Here is a 26483-nt window from a genome sequence, read left to right on the forward strand (position 1 = left end):
GAGAATAGAAACGTAAAAAGCAGCAAAGAAATAAGGAAATCAGAGGAGGGACAAATCTCTTCTCATTGGAGGGGATGAGGGAAGCTCCCCAAGAAAGAGACTTCAGAGTTGGGTCCTGCTGCAGGGGCGAAGCTGTGACGTGGCAATGCGGAGGAGAAGGAATTTCTGGCCAAGGAAACTACAGTGGGTAGGACAGTGAAGTCCTGAGGTTCACAGAACTACGCAATAGTCCATGGACACATCGGCTTTTCAGCATTACGAGAATACACAGATATAAATGGAACAACAGGGAAAAATTGCTACACTCTGCTACCTTGAAAATCATCTCCTGTAAAACAGAAAACATATGATATTATACACTTTTTTTTTTTAAAAAAAGCTCAAAAAGTTCTGTTTGTAAGAATCTTGTATAGAAAGTGGTTGTGAAGTGAGATGTTTTTACATTACAGATTTATCCTCTGTTCCAAACTATAGTCCTATATTCAATAATATATTCACTATGATCCTATATTAAATTATATTAACCTTCAATAATTATTTGAGGTAAAAGTATGACCCTTAGGATACTATAGCTAAACATATTAGAAAACAAACTAAAGATTACTGAGTAATAATAAAATACTAACTTAAATCATTGCTTTAACATACACGATTATTTTAACTTATTTGTTTTTGGCATATTCTTACTGTATTGACAAGGTCACACATGGTCAGAGAAAAAGCTACAACATAAGAAAGATAAGATGTACCCAAGAAAAGCCTTGGATACTTAATCCAAAGGTCACTACTAAGACTTTCTGCTGATAATTGTATTACAAGGTCTGCAATATCAGTAGGGACATACTACTGGCTTTGACATTCACTTTGTGCAGTCCTCATCTACTGGAATTTGTTGAAAAGAAAGGTGAGACGAAATTATAGCCATTGTCAGATCTTAAGCCTAAAAAGTCACAATTTCTTTGCTGACTTGTAATTTGTAGCTAAGTGAAGCACTCCTGGTTGCTACGGGCTGTGTAGGGGCACCAAATTGCATTCCTCCAGTGGAGGCCAAAAGTGGAGAATGGAGGACCATTCAAAGATAATTCAATTAGAGTGGTGTCCTCTGGATTTCTGCAAGGCCAGAAATCTTCTAGCTATTACATTTCATATTTTGAATGGCTTTAGAATATATATGTGAAAAACCCACCCATCAACTGTAGATATTTCTAAATTTCAAAAGAGAAAAGTGGAGGATCTCTAGGAAGAAAATAATGCACATTTTAGCCTGCTAATTCTTTGGGCCTAATTTGGATTCCATCAAATATCACAAGACATAACTAGGCTGAAGCTTCTTTAAAATGCCACTATTTGAATATACCAGAGTTACATATATGTTCATTCAGATTATCAAAAAATTTCCATGTAGACAAATTAACTTATTTCCTAAAATGCTAAGATCTTTAATGGCATCAAGTTAAAACTCCAGATGTAGCCTATTAGCGGCTAAGAATTTTGATGTCCCTGTTTCTGGTGCATGAGTCATTGATGCAATTACTTTACACATTGAAACATGAAGAAACTACAAGTGGATTTAACAGCTATGACAGAATTTACATGATGAATTAGAAAAACACTGCAGTTTGAGTTTAAAATCATTGGGAATACAGGAAAAAGTGATTTTTTAACAAAATTGGTTTCTTTCAAAAATTGTTTATTCTAGAGTTTCACATGCACAGAATTTAGCCTCATTTTTCTAATGGATTTTATATTTCAATTATGTGAAGGAGTATTATTAATTGTAGGTGATTCCCAGAAATCTGAGATTCTTACTCTGGACATCCAACTATACTCTGTATTTCCAATTCAGTATTGGTTAGATAAAGGCATGAAAGAGACAGCTATTTGAGCTAGACTAAATCAACTGTAATATGAGTGACAATTTCATTTGGTGACTTTTGCTCTTTCTCTTCCTGTTCTCTCCTTTTTTAAAAATTAGACCATAATTAAAAATTATCTTCTTTTAAAAAATTTATGTATGTGTCAAGGTAAAGTTCATTTCAGAATATTAATTTCTTAATTCTATTCATGAATACAATAAATTATAGTGATTGTATTTTTGCATAAGATTTCCCCTGACCAAATTAATGCAAGTAGGTTTGTATGAATTTCCAACACAGATAATGAATAATGAAATTGGTTTATTAAATGTCACAATTTCTTTACAGTCATCATAATTTAAAGAGTTCAACGAAAAGTATCTGAGATGCTGACCCTAAGAAAATAAAATGATTTATATCTCTATTTCATACTACATTTCAATTTTTGAAAGGTGTATTTACTTTGTCTTTTGGGTTGAAGGTCATTATCTGAGTCAATGTAATGATAACTGTGTATGTAAACTCCCAGTATGTGCATTAAAGTTCTACTGAAGCTGTAAATGAACCCTGGAAAAACATTAACTTCTCTCCCAAGTCATAAGATGAGCAAATCATGAACTCCACACAGAATGGATCTGGTAAGCTATAGCCCCTGAGTTATTATGCCCAAAGTGGAACAATTAGTACTCTGTACATTATCATAATCTTGAGTATGAAATAATGGGAACATTTATAATTAACAAAAATACATAATTTTCTTAAGGAACTATACATACGGGGACCTAATCCGTATGAACTTCTAAATCTTAGAATTTTTATAAAACCCATGGATATCATCCTTTATTTTTATAATACATTATGAAACATTAAGGATTTATTAATGATTACTTAATATTCTTGAGTAATTTATGATTTTCCCCCAGAGTATTTAAATGTAGGAATTCTCCACTTCTCTCAAATTTGTTTCATATTTATTATTAAACTGGAAATTTTAGTAATACTTCTCAGCTACCTTGAAATTTAAAGAAGAATATTTCAGACTTTATAGTGATTTCACAGTTACATCCTAACTTTCTAAAGTGTTTGAGAGTGGTGCTATTGTTCAGTGGGGAAATCGATTATCATTGTGTGCTTTCTAAGAGTGATTTTTGCAACACAATGATAAGTAATGCAATATAATTCAAGTCTCTGCATTAAAGCTGTGACTCTACAGCTAACTTATTCAGGTCTTCCGATGGTCTTTAAAATTAGGGTCCCAGGCTTGTACACATTAATTTTTAATAAGTCTAGAAGGTATTACGTTTACTTCCATTCCATATAAGAGAAATTTACATAAATGACACAAAATAAATCTAAAATTAGAGCTTGCATCGTGTTCCCTTATAGTTGATATATAATATCCTTATGTAGACAAGAGTGGTAAAGTGACTTTGAAAGTGCCATGATCAGAAAATTGAAGAATGGCTTTAGTAATTATCATTACCCATTTGAAAACCTCTTCTACAAAACAGCTCTTTGCAAATCTCATACCTAAAAGTCCTGAACCAATTTTTAAAACCCAGCAGACATTTTATAATTCAGAATTAAGTAAAATATGTTGATGTGAAGATCAATATCATATCCTTTTCAAAACATACAAGTAAAACTAAAACAATGAAACAGTACATTTTTCAGTAGTCACTTAGCCAACCTGAGTCATATTAAGGCTGTTACTAGAATACACTAGAACCTTCTGATTAATCTGATCCATCTTCCTCACATGTAAGAGGATTGGTCCACTAGAGATAAAACTAAAATGTCTACAACTTAAGATTCACCCATAAATACAAAACTATTTCACTATAATCAGGGAATGCTAATTGTAATTCTAATTTCAGACTCTGTACTCACCAATGAGAGTTACAACAAAGGTTGTTCATATAATATACAAGATGGTCAGTGTGTACTCTGTCTTACTCAGCTCTGAGTTTTCTGAAACACTTATTACATGGTGCACACTCAATAAAGAGTTGTCACATGAAAGCAAAATATATGACAGAGTAAGGAAAACATTTTAGAAGCAAGAGCTTAATGCTAATAGTTCATGTTTTCATTCAGAAAATATTTATTGAACATTTACTCTGTTTCAGACATCATTATAAATGTTATGGAATACAGATCTAGTGAAACTTATATTCTAATGAGGACAAAGGTATATAATATAAACTCATGTATAAAGATATGTAATATAAATTCATGTATATATATGTTAGTGTTAAATGATAAATGATACATTTATGAATGTGTTATGTGGTACTGTTATAAAATAAGGAAAGATAAGTAGGGTGGATTTTGCTGTGTTGGGGCATTTACAGAGGCCTGAATGATGGGAAGGAGTTAACCAGGTAGCTATTTAAGAGAAAAGCATTTTGGGTACAAGAAACAGCAAATGGCCATTGCAAGGATTTTGACATTTATTTTGTATAGATGAGAAATTATAGCAGTGCTTTGAAACAAGCTATGTATGCATGGTGTGGAGGTTGGGGTGAGGCATAGTACAAAAGAAGGCTATACAATCATCCAGGCAAGAGACAAAAAGGGATCAAAATCAAATCCTATTAAAGAATGAGAAAGAATGATTGTCTTATCTAATAGATATATTATTTGAGAGATTTGTAATCTTTGAATCAACCATGAACTTTGATTCAAAGTTCAGGAGCATAAAAGAGTATACACAGTGAAAACTCTACATCTCAAACTCAGCAAATAATTGTTACTATTAGTGTACCCTGCCAGATGCTTCCCAAGTAAATAAATACATTATGTGTGTGTTTTACCTTTCTTCCATCTTAATTTTATCATGTATTTTTATTATTATTATTGAGGTAACATTGGTTTACCTCACTGTATATGATTTAAAGATATATGATTACCTCATCCCCTTTAGGTGTTGTTACTACATCACATCCACCACCAAAACATCTGTATTCCTCCACCATGGTCCACGGTGCTCCCTTTCTTCTGTATTCTCTTCTGACCCCCGTTCCCGTCAATAGGTTTTAGAGATTTGTAAATGAGGAATTAAAAACTTCCAATTTTTTAAGTGTTCGTATATATGTATTTCATTGTAGAAGGGATCCATAATTTATTTGAGCAGTATCTTGTCACCCATGATGCAAAAATAAGCATTAGATATTTTACTTTTTTTTTTTTTTAATTTTCTAGAAGCATGTCTTATTTATTTATTTGTTTGTTTGGTTGGTTGGTTTATACAAGCACTGGGTACAGTCAGAAGCGCGGGAGGGTGAGAGAATTCACCAGAGCCAGAGCAGGGAGCAGAGCAGGCAGAAAGACCGAAGTACACTGCTGAGGGGAGCAGCGGGCGGCAGGAGAGGTCTGCGCGCCATGTGGGACCCTCCTCCGGTGGCTGGGGAGCAGCCGGGGATCGAACCAGCGCCGCAGAGGCCGGGGGCAGCTTCGTAGCCCAGCGCTCAACCGCTGCGCCACCGGGGAGGCCCAGCATTAGTTATTTTAAATGATTATTTTTCCTCCTTTAATAACTAGCAATGATTTTGTTTTTATTTTTTTTAAAGGTTTATTTGCAGGTGTAAGATTTTCTTTTTAAAGATTTATTAATTTATTTATTTATACATACATAAATACATACATACAAGCACTGGGTACAGTCAGAAGCACGGGAGGGTGAGAGAATTCACCAGAGCCAGAGCGGGGAGCAGAGCAGGCAGAAGGACCCAAGCACACTGCTGAGGGGAGCAGCGGGCGTGGCAGGAGAGGTCTGCGCGCCATGTGGGACCCTCGCCAGTGGCCGGGGATGGAACCGGCGCTGCAGAGGCTGTGGGCAGCTTCGCAGCCCAGCGCTCAACCACTGAGCCACTAGGGGAGGCCCAATGATTTTGTTTTTAAAAACATACTTTAATTGAATTAAAGGAGACATTTAACATTAACTCCTAAGTAATTAACTCCTAACATTAACTCTAATGTGTGATTATGGATATATTGTAATTATATGTCCTCCTAAGCATATTTCTGGTTGTTAGGCAATGAAAGCCTGCTCCAGATTTAATAAGATGGTAATAAAATTGGAGAAAGTAAAGAAACTTGAGGTGGACCTTCAATAATAGAAAGGATTTCAAAGGCAAGAGACATATACTCACAATAAGGAGATGGTGCTGATAGGAAAAAAATGTCTGGGAAAAAATAATTTATGTTTAGGAAAATGTAAATAATCCAGTTGAGTGAAATGTGGGTGTTTATAGAGTAGGAATAGAAGACAAGATTAGAAAGGCAAGTGCCGTATTATTTAGTCCTTAAATATTACGTAGTGGGAAGGTAGTTAAAAATAGCATACTAAATTAAGTAGGTAATAAGAAACCACTGATAGCTTTTGTTCTAGAACAATTTGTAGCAGCAAAGACCTACCAGAAGGAAAAAAAAGACAAGAGATTAACTGGAAAGTTCTTACATAGCGAGACATGGAGTAGCGGAGTTTTTTTAAAACACAGATTTTAAATTTCAGGGACATAATAAACCCAAACCCAAAGTTTATTATTTTTTTTAATAGATAAGGAGCTATTCCTCCATTAAGACATTTCTCTATCTTTCCTTGTGTTAATATGTTCTTTTTGCCTTTCCCAGTCTACTATCCCATCTCTCCCTATATTTATATTCAATGCCCCTTAAACAAATCCCTATAATCGGTGTTTTAATAAGCTCGGATTTTCCCAACCCAAAATAAACCATACCACCAAACTGTAGACTCTCGCTAACACTTTACCCTATCTCTCTGCTCCTTTCACAGACTAATTAGCTAAATTAATTGTATCTGCATCTCTGTTTTCTCTCTCTATTCTAATCTGGTTTACCTCAATCCAATGAAACAGACATCATCACGACACCAATGCACTAAGACATAAAATCAAGAACAGCTTTTTCATTTAGTTGAACTAATCCACTGTAAATGGCCCTGCTAAAGTCTCACTTCTTTTTTGAAAAGCACTCTTTCCCAAATTCTCCCTAGGTTGGTATTTCCCTACCATCATTTTTGAACCATTTGCTGATTCATTCTCCCTTGCTCAGTCATTGAACATTGCTATATTTAAAGGTTTAGTTTGAGGACCACATGATAAGATGATAGATGAATCACTGGGGATGGACGAGATTCCTGAAGAAGTAAGTACAGAAAGGAGAAAACCTATTGTGAGGGAAAAAAATTAACAAACAGTATATTTAATAGATAATATGTGGCCAAAAAAGTCAGAAGATTTCAAAAAGAGACCGCCAGAAAGTCTGGATATACAAGAGTGAAATAAAACAGAGATCAAGGGAAGTGAAAAATGCAAAGGAAAAATAATTAAAAATACATACACAACACAACTATCAAAGAGGAACCATACTGTTACTAAAGTACAATAATACCTTAAATGTTAAAATACTCTTCAGTGTTGACAAAGTAATCTCATAAAATAACTGGACATGAGGTCTTTGAACCCTGGAAGAATATTTGATAATGTTGCACAGAGAGTAAAGAGGTAGCCATGATTGTGTGAAATAAAGGATCTACTTTAAGCTCCTGCTCCAAGGCCAATTATAACATCTCACTTATCATTTAAAAGAGCTGAGGAATGCAGAGCCATAGAAAGAACACAGGAGTCAGGAAGACTGCAAACACAAAGTCAGTTACAAAAACTACTCTGAATTCAATAATAAAAAATAGTGACAATTATCATTTATTGCTTGCTGTGTAGCAGGAATTGTGCTAAATGCTTTACAGACAATATCTCATAAAACCATGTGAGGCAAGTATTATAAGCCCAAGTTCACAGAGACTCAGAAAAGTTAAATAATTGTCCAGTATCACACTGTCATAAATGAGAGACCCTGGATTCAAGTCAAGGATAAAAAGATGGCTCTTAACTACTATACTACAGGGCCATAAAACAAATCTCAAATATAGGGATCAAACAGCCTTCACCAGGACAGAGCCAAAACAGAATGGACACTTTTCCCTTAGACTATGATAAAAGATGATCTTCATTTCTTTAGGATAATCTGGTTTGGGAATGTAAACTTTAAGGGCATATGTAGTGTTCATTGATTAGGTAATTCTCAATCAATCCTTGAGTTGTCACAAAGTAGAGTTCCAAAATCCTCTTTTGGAACCACTTACTCATTCAGGAAATAGAGAGTCACTGTGTTATATACCAAGGAGAATGCAAGAGACAAAAGGGACTTGGTCCTATCCATGTGGAGTCAAAAACCTAGTGTGTGTATGTGACTTGCAAACAGGTATTAAACAGTTACTTAAACAAAGATGTATTAAGTATCATACATTTCATAGAGAAAAATTATTGGGTATTGTAAACTATTATTGGGACTAGAGCTAATTTAAATCAGGCGATTAGAAATGCTCCTCTGAAGAAGAGACTTTAGAGGTGAGACCTGAATGAGGAGTACTGACTAGACCAAAAGTGGAGTGGTAGAAAGTGCCTGACAGGTTAAAGGAAGTAAGAGTACGTCACTGCGGCTGAAAGCTGAAAAGCAAAGGGACTAAAGGTAGAACTGCGCTAAAGATAAGCATAAGAGGTTAGAAACCTGAATTCTGAGGATACTAGGTGACTAATAGAGTGAGGATTTTTATATCAGGAGTGATCATACTCAAACCAGTATATTTTACTTTCTCCAGATTATTGATTTCCTTCTATGACCAGAGGCAGTGAACTGAAGCTGGATTACAGTTAGTTTTTGGCATTTGATTGTTTGATCAATCTCAGTATGGAATAAATAGATTCAACAGACTGACTGCTTGATTATTTGAAAAACAATTTTATATACAGTGGCTCAATCCCTTGTCTATTGAGATAGCCTCAGGTCAGAACAATTAGCGTTATATTGATTATTTGGTTAGCTTAATTAGAATAGATGACTGAGTTGGATAAATCCTACCTCAATGTCTGTTTGGTCTGGAATATAAAATTTAGACATATCTAATGACTCAGAAAACTTTCAGAAAAATGTTAACCAAATCACACAAAGATTTGTTTTAAAAAGAGAATAGTAGTGAATATAATTGAATGTTATATTTCAGAAAAAACATTGTTAATGTAGACTAATTTGGGTGAAGACCACAGTGAAATATTTAAAGAAAGGAAAAAAAAAACCACTTTAAGTTAAATGATCTTTTTTGATAATTATCAGAGATTCGTAGGTGATTTATTAAAATATGTAAGAATTATTTTATTATATCATAATTTGAATTTTAATGAGTACCCATAAAGTGCTTAAGTAATTTTGAAAAAATTGGTTCGGTTGGTATTCTGTATCTCTAAACTTCAATTTCATTTGCAAAATTCATTTGCATTATCTTTGAATAAGAATTTAGACCAAACAGAAGTACAATTCAGTCTATACCTGAATTATCACAAATCCCTAATTAATATAGTGCAAATTAATAAAAATTTATTGCATTTATAAAAATGGAAATTTATGCAGGAAACAACTATCCTATGCCTAGATCTTTAGAAAACTAGCTTGAAGAGAATGTATTCAAATTCGTATTTTTAATTACATCTGCAAATTTAATAACTCTATCCTGTTATGTTACAAATACAGACATTCCATAATCTCCCCAACATTTACAAATGTTAATGCATACCCCCTTCTACAACTATCTGTATTAAAAAGACATTGGTGGTGTTTTTAGTTTCAAAGTGCATTGAGGGCATTTTGTTGACTTAAATGGATTAAATTATAAAACTGTAACTAATAACCTAACTATTCCTTTAGTGAGTCTATCCTTTCAAATGATATTAAAAAGGCCAATAAAAATCCATTACATAAATAAATAAATTATCACATAAAATGATTCCATAGGTGTCTCTCAAATAATATAGAATGTTATTTCTTTTCAGAGCAAAATCCAGGTAATCACCTCAAGCTCACAATTCTGAGGTCATGAAAGCTACATTTCAGAAAACGCTGGGTGAGCATTATCAAAGAAAAAAGGGAACTATTTGGTGATAACCAGTATGTCAGCATGATGGATCTTCTATGCTAAATGTTAACTTGTATTTAAAGCAGAACTAGCATTTAATTAATTGAATTACACATCAGTGTAATATTGAAGGTGGGGCAATCCATCTCAGCTGCAGGAAATAAAAGGTAGCACTGTCTGTAAATAATTTAAAACAATAATAAAACTCACTGAAGATCAGCCTGCTTACTGTTATCTCTCCATATGGGGCAACCTAAACTTACTAATAAAATACTCCTGGGGTGGGGGGAATTGTTGGTTGAAGTCTTAAACAATTGTAGCTACAGTTGAATTTTAATAATATATAAGTAAACTTAAAATTGGCACATTTTGATTACTAGTCTTTTAATTAGTTTTACATGGAAAATAATAGTTACTGGAAACTCCCAAATTCATATTGACTCCACTATACTTATGCTTTTTGTTATTTCCTATGGTTGTGAGTCACTCAAGTTCATTTCAGATGCAGTTCAAATTTGCAAACCACATGTCACTCCTCTCGCAGCATTTCAATTGCTGATTTCAAACAATAATAGTCAGTGACTATAAAGAGAAACAGAACTTGAGATACTCCAATTCTCTCATTTTACCTGACTGCTTAGAATTATTATTTGTGTTTAAAATTTAAGAGTGAGACAGGGGCAAATGTGATGTGTATTATTCTTGTTTTCTAACTATGGATTTTAGCTTACACATAACTTTAGCTAATATCTTTAAATTGAAATGTATGCTTCTTTTTAAGTTAGATGCTTTAGAACCAAGGAAAGAAGAAGAAAATAATGTTACAATTTGGTAGGAACATAAATTGGATTTTTTGTATAATTTTGAATTTATTGAAATTCACTTTTTTTTTACTATAGTGTTACTCATCACTGTAAGAATTATAGGATTTTTTCTCATGAAAACACATTAGTGAAATTAAAAATGATTCACCCCCCCATAATATTAAGTGGTATCATAATATATCTGCACTTTAATAAAAAGGATCTGAATTTCTTTTCTGGTTATTGTTATTATTCATGTAATTTCATAATTATTTTTGAAAATGACTCTGTCCTCTAAAGTCATGTTTAATGACCTGCTTGCAGTGTCAGATGTTAGGCATATCAATGATAAAGTAATACAATATTATTTATATGAGCAAAAATATACTTTTGTTTAAAGGAAACACAAATTAGTAAGAGGTGAATTACATCGCAGCCCCCCAAAGTCAGAACCTCAAAAGAGTGATGTATTCTTGGGAGTTCTTACTTATCACATCTGTTTTCTGAATAGAGATTATAAAATTTGCTCCTCTGTGTGCCCCGGAGGACAGAACCAAAGTGAGGGATAAAAGACCAAGATATATATTTTTTTAACCTTTCTTTATTTATTTTTAAGATTTAGGCAAGATGAAATTGTAATCACTAAAAATGATTAAACCCTGGATTTCAGTTTTCCAAAGGAAATTGTGGAACATTCATTCTCTGAGAGGGGAAGATTTAATCAACTTCACCATCATTAAGTGATCATGGTTTCAGGTATGTATGCAGACAGCTAAAATTTCCTAATTTTAGGGGGCTCTTGGATCTTCTGCAGTCCCTCATAGATCACACTCTTAAGAAGCCCTATCTGTTTAACTCTACTATTTTATAATTCTTAATTCTCTCTCTCTCTCTAAAATTCTGACTACATTTCAAGTCTTTCATGGTTTTACCTTCTTCATGAACCTATTTTAACACAGAGATAATATATGTGAAGTATATTGAGTACAGAATCTGGCAAAACATTTATCCATCAACTATTAGCTTTTTACTTGTGTTTATTCTAGCACACATGCTGTCTCCTTTCCTAAGTTTATATTACACTGCATTTAGCATCACATTGTTTAGCAGTGGTTCTAAGTGTAATAGTTTTGTGTCCCTGGCTAGACAAGCAGGTCTATGAGGATAGGGAACCTGTCATATATTTTCTTGAATCATTCTTTTTAGGCAGGAACTATTATCTTTTTAAATAAAATTTTATAAGTTTCAGGTGTGCATTATCATTATTTGAAATCTGTATACACTGCATCACCACCACTGCAAAAGTTTTACTTTCCATCCACCACCATGGATGGATTCCCTCCACTGTTGCTTCCCTCCATCCCAGCCCACTTCCCTCTAGTAACTACCATCCCACCACATTCTTGTCTGATTCAAAATGTTACTTGCTTTGTTAATTTATATTCCACACATCAGGAACTATTTTGACACTCTTCTCCTATCTGTGGTGAAGTTCACTGTTTCTCTACACTCCTTGAAGAATTCACATTAACCAGGAATACTACTCTTTCAACAAAGTCTTCCTAGTGTGGAATTTTAGAAACAGGCTAAAGCAGGACTTCATCTGCTGTCCCACGACTCCACCCCCTCTCCCACAAGCCATCTATCACAAAGTATTTTATGGTTAATAGGGTTTTCCAAGAAATTGCTCTTTATGCTTATCTACCGTATGAAATATTCTCTGGCTTTCAGAGCAAATACTGTCACTTTCTTCAAAAAAGTTGTTTTAGAGAAGAAAATAGCTGAAAGTTACTATTTTTTGCAGGATATTATAAACTTATCATTAATTCCCCCACTTGCTTGAAAGTAACAAGGTAGATAAGATTACTTTTTATTGTATCTAGCTTTCTTTGTTGTTGTTTTGGTTTTTGTGTTGCATAAGTAATACTTCTTTCTAGTTTCAAAGGTTGTAATAATTATAGCCAATTGTCCACTGAAGCATATAGGTTGAAAACCAAACTATGGGAAACCACGTTTTCTCCCAACCCCCAAATAGCTAAAAATCTTTTTAAGTTACAAAAATCATTGACAAAATGGCTTGAAAACTCAAGAATCTTTTACTTTTGCTTAAAAGCATCATTACTAAGACATGAATTTTATGCAGGAAAAAGGGCTACTCAGTATTTTTAAAGGTGTTATTAATGTTTGATAAACCAACTGATATTTAATGGAAATGTTCCTAAAACTTAAGCGTACTGAAGATCAGTTATAGGTACTTATTGGTTTTCTGTTGAGAACATATTCTGTGTGTGTGTGTGTGGGGGGGGGGTTGGTATCTTCCTTGTAACATTTTGGGTTTTTTTTTTTTTTTTTTTGCCATTGTTCAGAACATCATATTAGGTCAATTGTTCTAATTTTGAATATTATTGAGCACATGTAAATAGCTAAAGTAATGCATCATGTGAGACATCTATGTGCTTTAAGAAATGCCAGAAAAATACTGAATTATGTGTGTCACATAATTTCCCAATTAACTATAAGATCTGAAAGATTTTATGTCATAAGCCTCTCTTTTCTAAACCTTACTTTTATTTTCATCTTTCATTCAGTAATGATTTTAAAATCAGTCCTAAATTATCCAAATGCCCACTTAAAAGAAAGTAGTGCTGAGAAAAACATTTTTGGAATATTATAGTGTTACTTTGGAGGCAAACTTTTTTTTTTTCCATTTAATAAGTAACTACTCTATGCTTCAAAAAGCTGATGAAACGTTGTTGAGAGCTCTGTTAAATAGCTGCTATTGAACAAAACTTTTAGCACAGGATGTTCCTTCTCCCGGTAACCACGCTATATTTCTGTCATGTTGAAGCAAAAAATGTTCATCATTTTGTCAGCTCTGTCTGCAAAGCAGAGAATTACCTTCCCAAGCTCCTGAGATTTATGCTTTTAATTACCTCCTATCTGCTTCACTACCACCTAAACCTAAGAATCAATATAAATAGTCTTATTTATGGGAAAAATGTAAAATGTTTGACAAAAGTAGGCTATCATTTTTTAGATTTCCATTTGATGCTATTGATTCCTTCTATCTTCACTACCTTTTGACTTGACAGAGTCAGTTTTTCAAAGTTACAAAATTATTCATTTATCTAATAATTTGCACTGCTTCATAGTAGATATAAACTTTACAACTAGCTTCTCAGTTCCCATCTAACAATGAGATTATCATCACTTTGGTGTCTCTTTATTTAATCATCAGCTACAGAATTCAGTTTAAGTGTTGCTTTCTCTAAATCCTTTCACCACAAATTCACTTTTCAGTGTGGATAACTTCTGTGGCTTTTTTATGACAGGCTACTGTTAGTGCAGGGGAAAGCTAGCAGTTTGGGCACTAGTACTTTTAAAATTCAAATCTCTCATCTATCTCAGCAGCATCAAATCTTAAAAAACACCCACAACAAATTATATACATATGAATATATACATATAGATTATATAAATATAAATATAGACTAAATTAATACACTGCAGGCGCATCTATCTTAAAAACTTTCAAGAGAAATAGGATATATATGGGTGGCAGGCAGTGATTATTATGTATACATGAAGGGGGACAACAGTTCATCTGTAGAATTAACACATGTAAAAATATGCTGCATATATGGGACAATGGTGATCTAGAAATAGCCAATTATGGAAAGTGACTGTTCAAAGTTTTGCTTGACATATCAATTAGGCTAACACACCACTGAATGCAATGTTTCAGAGCTCAAAAAATATAGGCTAAACATTTTGAAACAGTATATTGGTTAGAGTTTTCAATATTGTGCTCAATATTTAAAGAAAAAAATTTAGGAGCGTTTTTCAAATGAAGAAACTGAATTTAAAGCAATAAATCTGGTGATTAAGCTAAAAATAAAGCTTAGTGAAGACAGTATGAATGTTTAAGAGAGGAAAAAATAGTGTATTCTGCAACAATTATTTTTATTTATTTTTTTATAAAATTTATTTATTTATGCATATAAGAACTGAGGTACAGGCCAGAGGTGTGGGGGGTGAGAGGATTCACCAGAGACAGAGTGGGGAACAGAACAGGCAGACTGACTGAAATACACTGCTGAGAGGAGCAGCAGGTGAGACAGGAGAGGTCTGCTGTGCCATGTGGGTATCTCCCTGGCAGGTTGGGGATCGAACTCATGCTGCAGAGGCTGTGGACAGCTTCATAGTGTTGTGCTTAGCCCCTTGCGCCACCAGGAAGGCCCACAGCAACTATTTTTAAACTATAATTTGTGCACTAAATACAACATGAGTTTTCCTATTTCTCATAGACATTCATAGTATGCCAGAGAATAGGAGGAAGGGGGAAAAGAGAAGAGCCAGAGGTGAAGGAGAAGACTGAATAGAGAACAAATGAAGCAAGGATGCAATGGTTTAGAAGAGAACACATTCTGATGAGGGAAAAGAAACACTGATAACTTGTGGATAGAATTTCTAGGGTTAAAAGCAAGCACTAGGCAACCAGCAGCAAAACGTGGAATCCCTTAGAAGTAGGTTAAATATTGACAAATAAAAAGCTTGATCCTAAGGAAACGTAAGCAGATGCCCTTGCAGTTGAGTTTCTCTCCTACTGTTGCTGCAAGGGATATCCTCAGATGCTGTATCCATCAGAAGCCTGTTTCCCAGTCATTCTGACTTCTCAGGGAAGGAACCACAGCTGCTGCAGGGACTTGCTTGCTGCCCATGGCAGCAGGGGGAGAAGTGGAGTTTGGTGGTCAAAGGAGTTGTAGAGTCAGTCAATAAGGATAGGGCATTTATATGGAAATAAATAAAGCCAAAGTTGTGGCTTTCCCCTACCCTCATGACTACTAAGCTCTCTGTTGTATGACAGAGAATGCTAGGGCTTCTAGAAGAGATGACACTAAGGTCCTTCAAGTAGCAGTTGGGGGATGAGGGCAGTTTGCTATGTAAGAGAGAAAATTCATATTGCATTATATTATATTAACTCTAAAGAAATCAGGATGTGGGAATAAAATTTGAAAAAAACAAAAAAGAGATTTAAGCAGAACGAGGGCATACTTAAATAACCTTAACCAAGTGAAAACTGCTAAGATGACAAAGATAGAAAATGTAGAACCACAATGAATTGTGGATGCGTCAATTAACACTAATTGCAGACATGGGGGAATCGAGAATGATTGTTGAACAATTGTACTTTCTGAAAATTCAGACAGATTTATTGTAAAGAACAGGACAATCAGTTTGTCCTCAGAAACATTCACACAAATAGTGCCATCTTAACTTCTAAGCAAACCTTTAACTTCCTGTCCATTTATACTTGATCAGTCTAACGTAAGTCAATGAAATTGCATGAGGTCATATTCTCATGTGTTGAGATACAAGAAAACGGAGCATAGCATAAAGAACAGTGGGCTGAAATTAGAGATGTATTGGATAATCAAAAACCAAAAAAAAAAAAAAAAAAAAAAAAAAAACCACAAAGCAAAGAACAGCACACCAAATTATAAACCTAGAGGAACCACAAAGTAGGAAAAAAAAAAATTGAATTTTAAGTGATTTGAAGCATATAATACTATTCAAAAGGTAATACTATAAATTCAGAAAAATCAAATGGGTTAGTTGCAAATGGGTAATGGAAGACTATGTGGTCATTAAGAACACTGCACGTCATGCTTAATCAATTGTGGTATGAATGCGGAGTATCAAAATTTCAGGGTCAGTTCCTGAATTAAAGTATATAAATCTGATTAAAAATATCATTAGGCTTTCTTTTCAATTTGCCTCTGGAGCATAAAAGACTTAATCATATATTAAGGGTATCTATGATTAACTGTGTTTTGAGATAAAAATAATAAAGGAAAATGTACTTTATTCTTAAACATTTGAAAGAATTAAGCTGTCTTGATTTTGCATAAGAGTGTGTTTAAGAGGATCAGTTTAAGATAAGAGGATCAGTTTAAGATAAGAGGATCAGTTTCCTTCATTCTTCTGCAACTTTTCTCCAAGGAATTGAAATTAATATATAATTTACAAATTATTTGGGATCTGCTAACATATCTAGCCTAAAAGAGAAGTGTTACCCTCAAAAATATTTTTAAAGCATGTTAGCTCTAGTTTCTGGTCTTTTCTTATGAGAACTGAAAGCTTAATGCATCTGAAAGTCTTATTTACAAACAACTACAGAGCAAATTGGTGGTTGCTGGGTGGGTGGTGGGGGGACTAGGGTAGATAAAATGAGTGAAGAGGGTCAAAAGTACAAACTTCCAGTTATAAAATAAATAAGTCATGGTGAAGTAATGTTCAGCATGGTGACTACAGTTAGTAATAATATATTTCATATTTGAAAGTTATTTAGAGAGTAAATCTTAAAAGTTCTCATCACATGCAAAAATATTTTCTAACTATCTATTGTTATGGATGTTAACTAGACTTACTGTGGTGATCACTTTGCAACATATACAAATATTTAATCATTATGTACCTGAAACTAATGAAATATGTCAATTGTACCTTAATAAAAATGAATGAATTAAACCAACTACAGAAGAGTATAGAAGACCAATTACCCAGGCAAGGCTTAACTCTAGAAATGTTATTTCCAAGCAAAAGGATAAAGATTCAGATTTAGGTTGGGCAATTTACAACCATACTACTGTTGCAGTGCACTTATTCACTGGAGAAGAAAAGGCATTCAAGCTTAGGACAACCTCATTCAAATGCTCAGCTTAAATCATAAGGATAGCAAAGGAGAAAGTAGGGATTTGGGTGCTACACACATTTGTGCAAATGTCTGGGACTCAGTTGGAAAGACATATTTTTCCTGGACCGCAATCCTTGCCCCCTGGCAAAGTTAATGGTGTTAATTTTCAAAGGTTCATTTGGGAAATGTTTGTGATTAATGCCTGCTCATTTACATAATGCAGTATTGTGTAAATAAAGCTGTAGCCTTTTTCTTTCCAAAAGTGGAGGTCTAGTAAGATGATAAAAGCTGGACAAAGTGAGCTTTGGGACCTTAAATTAGGTCACATTGAATTTTAATGCATGAGACCTGTCCTGGTAGATTTTATATGGGTAATGGAGAACTGTAGAATGTAGTCTGTTTACTGTGCAAATCTGCCTTCCAGATTTTTCAATAAACATATTTTCTACACTGAAGAGTGAAGCCAATTCAGTCTCAGGCTGATTTAGAAGTGTTATTAAAGAAAATAAGGATGAGCATCTTCTTAATTCTTACATTAAAATGTAAATAGGGTAATTATGAAATAATAAACTCTTCCCTAAATAAAAAATGCTCAGTTTTAGAGCTCCGTTATGCAGATTATAGCTCTATTACTAAATACTGAGAACATGTGTATGTCACACTTGTGAATTTGCCACCCAGACTCTGGGTTTACTTCCCAGAGTCTAAGCATGATTCAGAAATGTAATTTCTTTCTCCATTACTAACATAGTTTTTGAGTGGTCAAGGAAGCTTTGGTGGTTACATGTACAGGTATGTACAATTTTGCTCATGTCCCTATTACTAAATACAAAGAAAATCATTGACATTGAAGAAGTTCAAGTCCATGGTGAATTCTGAGCAATCTTTCACACAGAAAGAGGAAAGCACACCTCCCTCTACCCAACCCATGACACAAATAAAAAACAAAATGTGTATCACTTTGTTCCATATGATACCTTAATCTCCCTTTGCCATATAAAGTAACATAGTAAAAAGACTTGGAGACTAGGATATGGATATCATTACCTTTTAAAATTGTTAAAAAAAAAAACGTGAGGGAACTCTTTTATGTTCTGATACAAAAATATTCTCCAGGATACACTGTTATGTAAAAAATGAAAGGCCAAAAAAAAGTATAAATATGCTATTTTTTATGTAGAAAGGGGAGGAAATAAGAATATATATTCATACTTTGTTACATTTGCATAAATAAACTGAAGGAAGATGTGTGATATTAAAGTGGTTATAGATAGATAGGGAATGGCATGGAAGGTAGGAGAATAGGGAATGGGCTGAAACAAGCTTTTTCAATGTATCTTTTAAAATTAATTTGCTTTATGAACCATTTAAATTTTACGATTTTTTTCATTAATTTGAAGGATTCATAATTGTCCCAAAGGCCCTACTGTTAACCTGATAGTTAGAATGTTTTGTTCAACCTTGTTTTTCTGTTAACACCTCAAGTAGGCAGATTCTCATTGAACAGTTTTAATATCAAGCAGTTCTCTAACATGACATTCAAGGACTTTATGAAATTTTTCATCTTTTGCAAGATTTTTGCAATTTCACTTTATAATCTAATTGCACATCTATTATGATGTTTTTAACATCTGGCACTGCTGCAGAGGAAACTAATATTGCTAGAACTAAATATGAGGCATGTTTTCAGGTGGTTATTCACTTTGTAAGTGGTGAGTTAAGTAGTTAACATTTTCATTTTATATTCATATAGTTAGACTCTTACCATGTGATTGTATAAATTTGGATAATAACTGCAAAACTATTAAACATATTTTAATTGACTTCAGTATCTATTATTTTCTTGTGAAAGTCCTTTAGTTTATTGTACCTTTAATCTGGTAGCAATACTGCAGTTTTGCAGTTATCTTTATTTTGTTCCATGGAGCAATTTATGTACTAATCTTCCACTACTATCACAATTTTGATTACTATACATTTTACAGTGAGTATTGAAGTCAGAAAGTGTTAGGGCCTCAAAATTTTCTCTATCTTAAAAAAATTATTTGGTTATTCTAGGGATTTCCTTTTCTGTGTACCTAAGAAATGGTTGGGATCTCCTACCAAAAAAAAAAAAAAAAAATCCACCAAAAAACAGCTTTCTGGGATTATGACTGGGGCTTTGCTTGATCTCTAGATCAATTGGTGAGAGAACTGACATCTTAACAATATTGAGACTTCAAATGAATTGATGCCATGCATGTCTTCACTTACTTAGGTAACTTTAATTCTTTTCAAATTGAGCTATAACTGACATTATATTAGTTTCAGGTACATAGCATAATGATTTGACATTTTCATATATTATGAAATGATCACAATTAGTCTAGTGAACATGCAATCACACACATAGTGACAAATCATTTTTTCCTGATATGAGGGCTTTAGATATTTACTTTCACAATTTTAAAAATGAAATAGTTTTATTAATACAGTCATCATGCCTTATGCTACAACCCTGTGACATTCATTTTATAATTAGAAATCTGAACCTTTTGAACATGGAAGTTGAGAAAGATTTTATGAAGTGCCAAAAAATTTTTCACATGACTTTTGACTGAAATTGCATTAATTAAACTTTCATAAATCATGATAAAAATATCTCCTCTTGCCCAACAAATATACAGAATTATCAAAATATCATTTAATGGTATACAGAAATAAAGATTTTTGTTACTTTATTAAACAAAAATCAAAAATTCTGTTATATGCACCTTAGAAAATGGCTCTGAGGGTGGAATAACTCAGGAAATACCACATGTAACATATGGTCTTTATAGTCAGATCTGCATTGGTCATTGGCTTTACTTGGTAATTGGGTATTATGAACATTCGAATATTATTTATTTTGATTTCATGCTACTATATTTTTATCTTTAAAAATTTACTTTCATGAAAGATTGATTGTCTTCCTTTTCTTGTTATCTTTTTTTTAGCAGCATGGTTATGCTGGTTAGATAATATAATTTACAATGCTTTCCCTGTATTTCCTTAGTCTGGCAAAATATAAATTTTATAGTAAATTATTCTCGTGATATTTAATGTAATTTGGAATACACACGGAAACATGATACTTGCTATTAAGAGGAATGGCAATGGTTTTCAGCATTGCATTGCATTTTATTTCAATGCATTTAAAAACTTTTCATATTTTTTGCTATTCAAGTAATTTGAAAAGTATAATTGGTAGAATTAAGTGTAAAACATAAAATGATTACACAGAAAAATCCTTGATTTTTTATATTAACCACTTACTCTATTACTCAAATTTCTAGTCTTGAATCCAAATCCTTTGACATTCTGACAGCATAATAAGCAGGCCACTAAAAGGAGAGTCTGCTAGAGAGTATGTAAAGAAGAAACGTACATGTTCAAAAAATCAGACTTTCAGTTTGACAGACTACAGGGAGCAATGAAAAGGTGATACTCACATCCGAGTTAAATCGGAGCTGACAGACATTACAAGAAATAACTTGTTTCTTCTTTGGGGGAATGGACACTCCAAATGTGTGGTTAATGACTGCTTTTTGCACAGGATCCATCTAAAGAGCAAATGATAAGATAGTCAATTTATAACTTCAGAGGATAGCTATTATATGAGCAAATAAAACTAGCTCTATAATTTCTTAAGGTTTTAAATTTCAGTACCAAACAAAGATAATAAAGAATATCATTCAATATAATTCAAAACTTATTCAAGGATAATAAAAGATAATGACTTTCTTCCAAGAATCAAATACAAAACTGCTTTGAAATCATAACACACCAAATCACAGAATCACCACATCCTAAGAAATCTTCTGTCTATATAAAGAATCTTGAAAAACTTTAAATGAATCATAAAACAAGAAATTCTTAGATGTCAAAATCAGGGTTAAAATTAACTTGCTGGGCCTCCCTGGTGGTGCAAGGGGTTAAGTACCGCACTATGAACCAATGCACAGCCTCTGCAGCACAAATTCTATACCCGGCCGGCCAGGGAGCAGCCCATATGGCGCAGCAGACCTCTCCTGACTCGCCCACTGCTCCCTTCAGCAGTGTGTTTCAGTCTGCCTGCCTGTTCTGTTCCCCACTCTGTCTCTGGTGAATCCTCTCACCCCCCACATCGCTGGCCTGTACCCCAGCTCTTATATGCAAAAATAAATAAATCTTTAAAAAATAATTAACTTGTTAATGTTCTCCCCATAAGAGAAAGTAATACTTAAGATAGTTTCAAATGACCTCAGTTACAGTTATTACATATGTATGTAGATTTATTAATTTTAGATTTATGGTAAAGTCATATATGACAGGCTAACATCACAGCATAGAAAATGATGATCTTTATTTTACTTTATTTATTTATTTTTAAAGATTTATTTATTTATTTGTACAAGCACTGGGTACAGTGGGAGGGTGAGAGAAGCGTGGGAGGATGAGAGAATTCACCAGAGCCAGAGCAGGGAACAGAACAGGCAGACTGACGAAATACACTGCTGAGGGGAGCAGTGGGTGGCAGGAGAGGTCTGTGCGCCATGTGGGACTCTCGCCGGACGGCCAGGGATGGAACCTGCACTGCAGAGGCTGCAGGCAGCTTCGCAGCCCAGCACTCAACCACTGTGCCACCAGGGGAGGCCCTGATCTTTATTTTAAAACAATTTATTGCTTTTCATGTACTACAGATTGAAATTCATTTTGCTGGAAATGCACATCACAATCGTACACTCAAATGCCCATAACAGATTTATTAACATACTGCTCTTGTTTACATATTGATCAAAGTTTTCACTTGTAACCTGTGATTCTCCTCCCATTGTCTGGCATATATTTAGAGAAATATACAGTGATAAAAGTACTCAACCATAGCACAAAGCCATTAAAACAATTGGAAAAAGAAAGCACACTATCTGCAAAGCTTATAAAAAGTGAGACACAGCAGTGATTCTCTTGTGTACTCTGGATAATAATCTTCAGCATTAACATCAGACAACTGGCAGTTCAAAAAACAATGCAGATGATGAACAAAGCATTACTTATAAACAGATGTAATATGAACAAGGGCATATTCACTGACACCATCGTGTAGAAAGTCTCCTGAGGTTAGAGCTTAGGACTGGATTAAGACTGGATGATATTTGGTAGGGGAGAGAAATGAATACTATGCCTGATCATGAGTATAAATCAGCAAATTGCAAAGTGAGCAATTGAATGAACTGAAAAACATTCGGAGGAAGGGTCATTACAAAATTCATCAAATAGAAAAGCAGCCTATTTTTTGTATAAGTTTAAGAGAGATGATGATAGGACAGTCATCCACTACAAAGAACAGTTTTGTAGTTTAAGACCACATTCTAAAATGTGAAGAGGGGAGCTTTCTGGAGTCACGGAAATATTCTATGTCCTTACTATGGTGGTGACTACACACATTTATACAGTGTTAAAACTCACAGAATTAAACACAGCTCCAACAAAGTCCATTTTGTATATGAGAAGTTAAAAAGTAAAAAACTCTTAAGATGATGATGTTTAACTATTAAATGTAAAATATCTTTAATGGAAAATCTGGGGATTTTTTTTTTGTTCATGCTCATAATTGTATTAAACTTTATTTAAAGAGAATTAAAAAACAAAACAAGACAAACACAACCTTTGTGGGCAAAGAAAATCTCAACGGTCAGTAATATAAACCCCTAGTTCACTTTCTTATTTCCTCATGGGTACATACACTTAAGTCTCAACCATTCATTTGTAAAACTTGAAAGCATACTTTCTGATTGTTACTAGAGATGGCAATTTGGACAGATTTAAAAATAAAATTGCTTAATATATTGGCAGGACAAAAAAATGACACTTTTGCAAAGTTAAAAAATAAGAACATTTTATTGAGATACTTTCAGTGCTTGGACTCCAAAAAATACATCTTGTGATATCTGAACTACATTAAAACAATCATATAAATATTTCCCGATACCAGCTTTCTGAATGCCTTTCCTTATTTTGCGATGCCCAAATATTATTGTGCTATTATGTACTTAGTGTTTTTCTCAAAATCAAATTAAAATGGAGTTTAAAAATGAAGTAATAGTCATAAATTCACAGTTTTAATGTATTTTCTTCCTGGTTACTCATTTCAAAAAATATACTGAAAGTTAACATTAAAAATGAAAATATTCATCATCTAACATAAATGTGCACATCCCAGTTGTTCCCATACCACAATAAAGGAAGAGATAAAAGATACATCTATAAAATATCTAGTTCCAAATTTTTAGTAATATCTAAACTAAATATCTGTTGACAGCTCCACCATGACCCTTTATAAAAATTTCCTTTAAATTCTTGAAATTGTGAGCCATCTACTTAATTTTTCAAATAAATCCAGATACAACTTGATTCTAGTAAAAAACACATTTGCAGCATATCAGCCTGTAAATATATCTTCTTATATTCCTAAGGCTGAAAGCTGTCTGTCTGGAAAAGTGAACTGTATGTGCTGGGGAGTAATACGGGGAAGTTTGGGGGTGGTGTTGGACATGCTGGAGGACTTCAAATGCCAAAAAAGGTGAGTTTCCAGCCATCTGTTCTCTGAAAATCAAACTAAGAAGGTTCTTTCAAGGAACTTTGATTAAGATTGTCTTCTTTACTTTACATTCCTAATTCTATTAGTCTTCATAAAATCAACTAAATGAATATTTCTTTTACGTCATTTCTTCAACAGTCATTACCTCTTATTGCCTTTCTATTCTTTGAATGACTTACCACTAATCATAAGAAAATTTTAATTCTTTCTCCATGTTTTTCACTTGGGACAGACTTTCTCTATTTTCCATTTGATTTACTATTTTCCTATACATATTCTTGGAAAGTTCCATTCCCCCCAACCTCCATCTAATTCTTCTTTTTCTTCCTCTGCTATTTACTTCAGAATTGTATAAATACATGTCTAAATCAACTATTATTTTAGGGAATATGATTTTTCTAAAAGAAAATGTTAATTGGTATTAAAAAAAAGAATGCTCCACTTGCCAATTCACCTGATACCTTAAAATAGACAACTGTTTAGCTGATATTTTGAATATTTCCCATTTAACACAGTAACAACAGATTCCTGAGGTACTTAAATGGGATTCAGATTTGGTAATAATATAAAGGTTTTCAGAGCTCTCTCTTAAAGCTTACAATGGTAATCATGAATTTTTTAATATTTATAAAATACCCTCCAAATTAGATGAAAATAATAGTGTTGTTAAACTTATATCAATTCAAAATCCCCCCCCACAAAAGTAATGTCAGTTCTCTGAAATCATAATGAGTTATGTGCAATTAAATCAATAAATCTTTTATTCAATAACCAATTTTCAGGAGGAATAAAATGTTCAAAATGAATAAAAATATTCTCATTAATCCTAAAATGTGATAGATGCAAGTAATTCAGTTTGGTATAGTAAAAACTGTATCTATTTCATCCATTCTACCTATTTATTTAGAACACTCAGGAAAATTATTGGAGGTATTGCAAGATAAAATCTTATTTTTTATAATATCAATTGGCATATAGCCATTTGATCATTAAAAATGGACAAGTATGTTAAATTTCTTCATTAAAATATTTATATTACTTTTAAATGAACAAATGCCTTGTAAAATAATTATTAAATTATGTTATGTTAATTCACATTGCACAGGAAAACTGTCTAGAATTGAGAAAATTATGATTCTTTGGTAAATAAGGTTAAAGAAGCTTTTTTAAAGGGAAAAATAACTACATGTAATGTTAACTACCAATATTCCTTACCTGCCACAATTTATTGGTTCCTAATAAGAATCTTCTTTTCTAAAAAAAGTATAAGTTAGACCGAATCATCTGGAATTTTGAGGCTAGCTAGCACATTTACAAAAATCCATTTTACTTGTTCAACTCTGATTAAAAAGCCTGAAATGCTTACTAACTAAAAAGTACTGAGAGTTAACACTTGAAGCTTTTTCTAATGAGACTATGTAGAAATGAAAAGCAAAACCTATTAGTGCAATTAACTGGTTGGTAATAAAAATGAAATACAGGGTTGTGGCTGCTACCAGGAATGGAAGAGATAATTGGAGGCTATGTATGGACAAATTAACTATTATATTATAGTACTTATAAAATAAATTAATGAAGCCAGCCTTACCACATCATCTACTATATTTTCAATATCAAAATAAGAATAAGCAAATCTCTTTGGTGTGTTCACTGATTATCGAATCACAAATCTGTGTGAATCTTTAAAAAGATCATTACTTTTACTGAGTATGCCAAAAAAGTAATTTACACTTGCACAGTGTAAGCAATCATATAAAAGTATGCAGCTGCAAATAAAACCTAGCCACAGGGAAAAGAAACACACTGCAGCATTTCACTGAATGTTGGATGAATGCTGTGGGAAGTGAGAATATAAGGAAGGGGCTATATGATCAAATGACTTAAACTTAGATGTTATTTAGATTCCAGATAATTTTTCTGGTTGGGACTTTAGGCAAACAAAGTGGGATTACACACTCTCAACTACCTCACTAATTTCCTGTAGGCCTAACAGTTGAATTGTATTGTCAAAATCTTAAAATGACTTCACTAGCCATCAAAAAGGGGCTGGGTATAGGAGTAAACTGACCCCTGGCCAATTAAAAAGCAAAAATGACGGCTTATATTTGTAAAGGCTTTCTTCTATTTGTTTAAATGGCTGAATATCACATTATTCTTAAAGGTGGGGATATTTCACCTTAAACTTAGTCATCTATTTTAATCACACTCTAAACAAGATCTGGTAAGAACTTATTGTATAATCAAGGCTAGTTTTTCTACTAAAACAAAAAATAGAAACCAGGTTTCTGAATTTCTTAAAATCATTCAACAAACATTTCTGGAGGTCTATTATGTCTTAGATGCTGTCCCAGACTATATGGGATAGGATAAGGTAGACACAGGAAAGGAGAAGTCCATTGTAAAAGTTTAAAAAGTGAGAAAGACAGCATCTGCTGTATTTAACTGGCTGGGAAAAGAAGTGGCCATTAGCAAAATAATGAGGCATGAGAAGACATAAAGGTCCACTTCCTCCTCCCCATTTTGTGATTTACTCATAATA

The 26483-nt window shown here is 33.3% G+C and overlaps 1 protein-coding gene across 10 annotated transcripts in view; it reads right to left on the minus strand.

Moving 5' to 3' along the window:
- The window catches only part of ZNF385B (zinc finger protein 385B), a 366436-nt gene that overhangs the window by 36380 nt on the left and 303573 nt on the right, over positions 1-26483 (minus strand). For all 10 annotated transcript variants that reach the window (XM_054699900.1, XM_054699901.1, XM_054699899.1 and 7 more), the window contains one exon: positions 20817-20927. In XM_054699900.1, coding sequence (XP_054555875.1) covers positions 20817-20927 — 111 coding nt within the window. The remainder of the gene's footprint in view (positions 1-20816; positions 20928-26483) is intronic.

Source organism: Talpa occidentalis, unplaced genomic scaffold (assembly GCF_014898055.3).
Source record: "Talpa occidentalis isolate TD23 unplaced genomic scaffold, MPIMG_talOcc4v2.1 talOcc4.3, whole genome shotgun sequence".
In the NCBI taxonomy this organism is placed as follows: domain Eukaryota; kingdom Metazoa; phylum Chordata; class Mammalia; order Eulipotyphla; family Talpidae; genus Talpa; species Talpa occidentalis.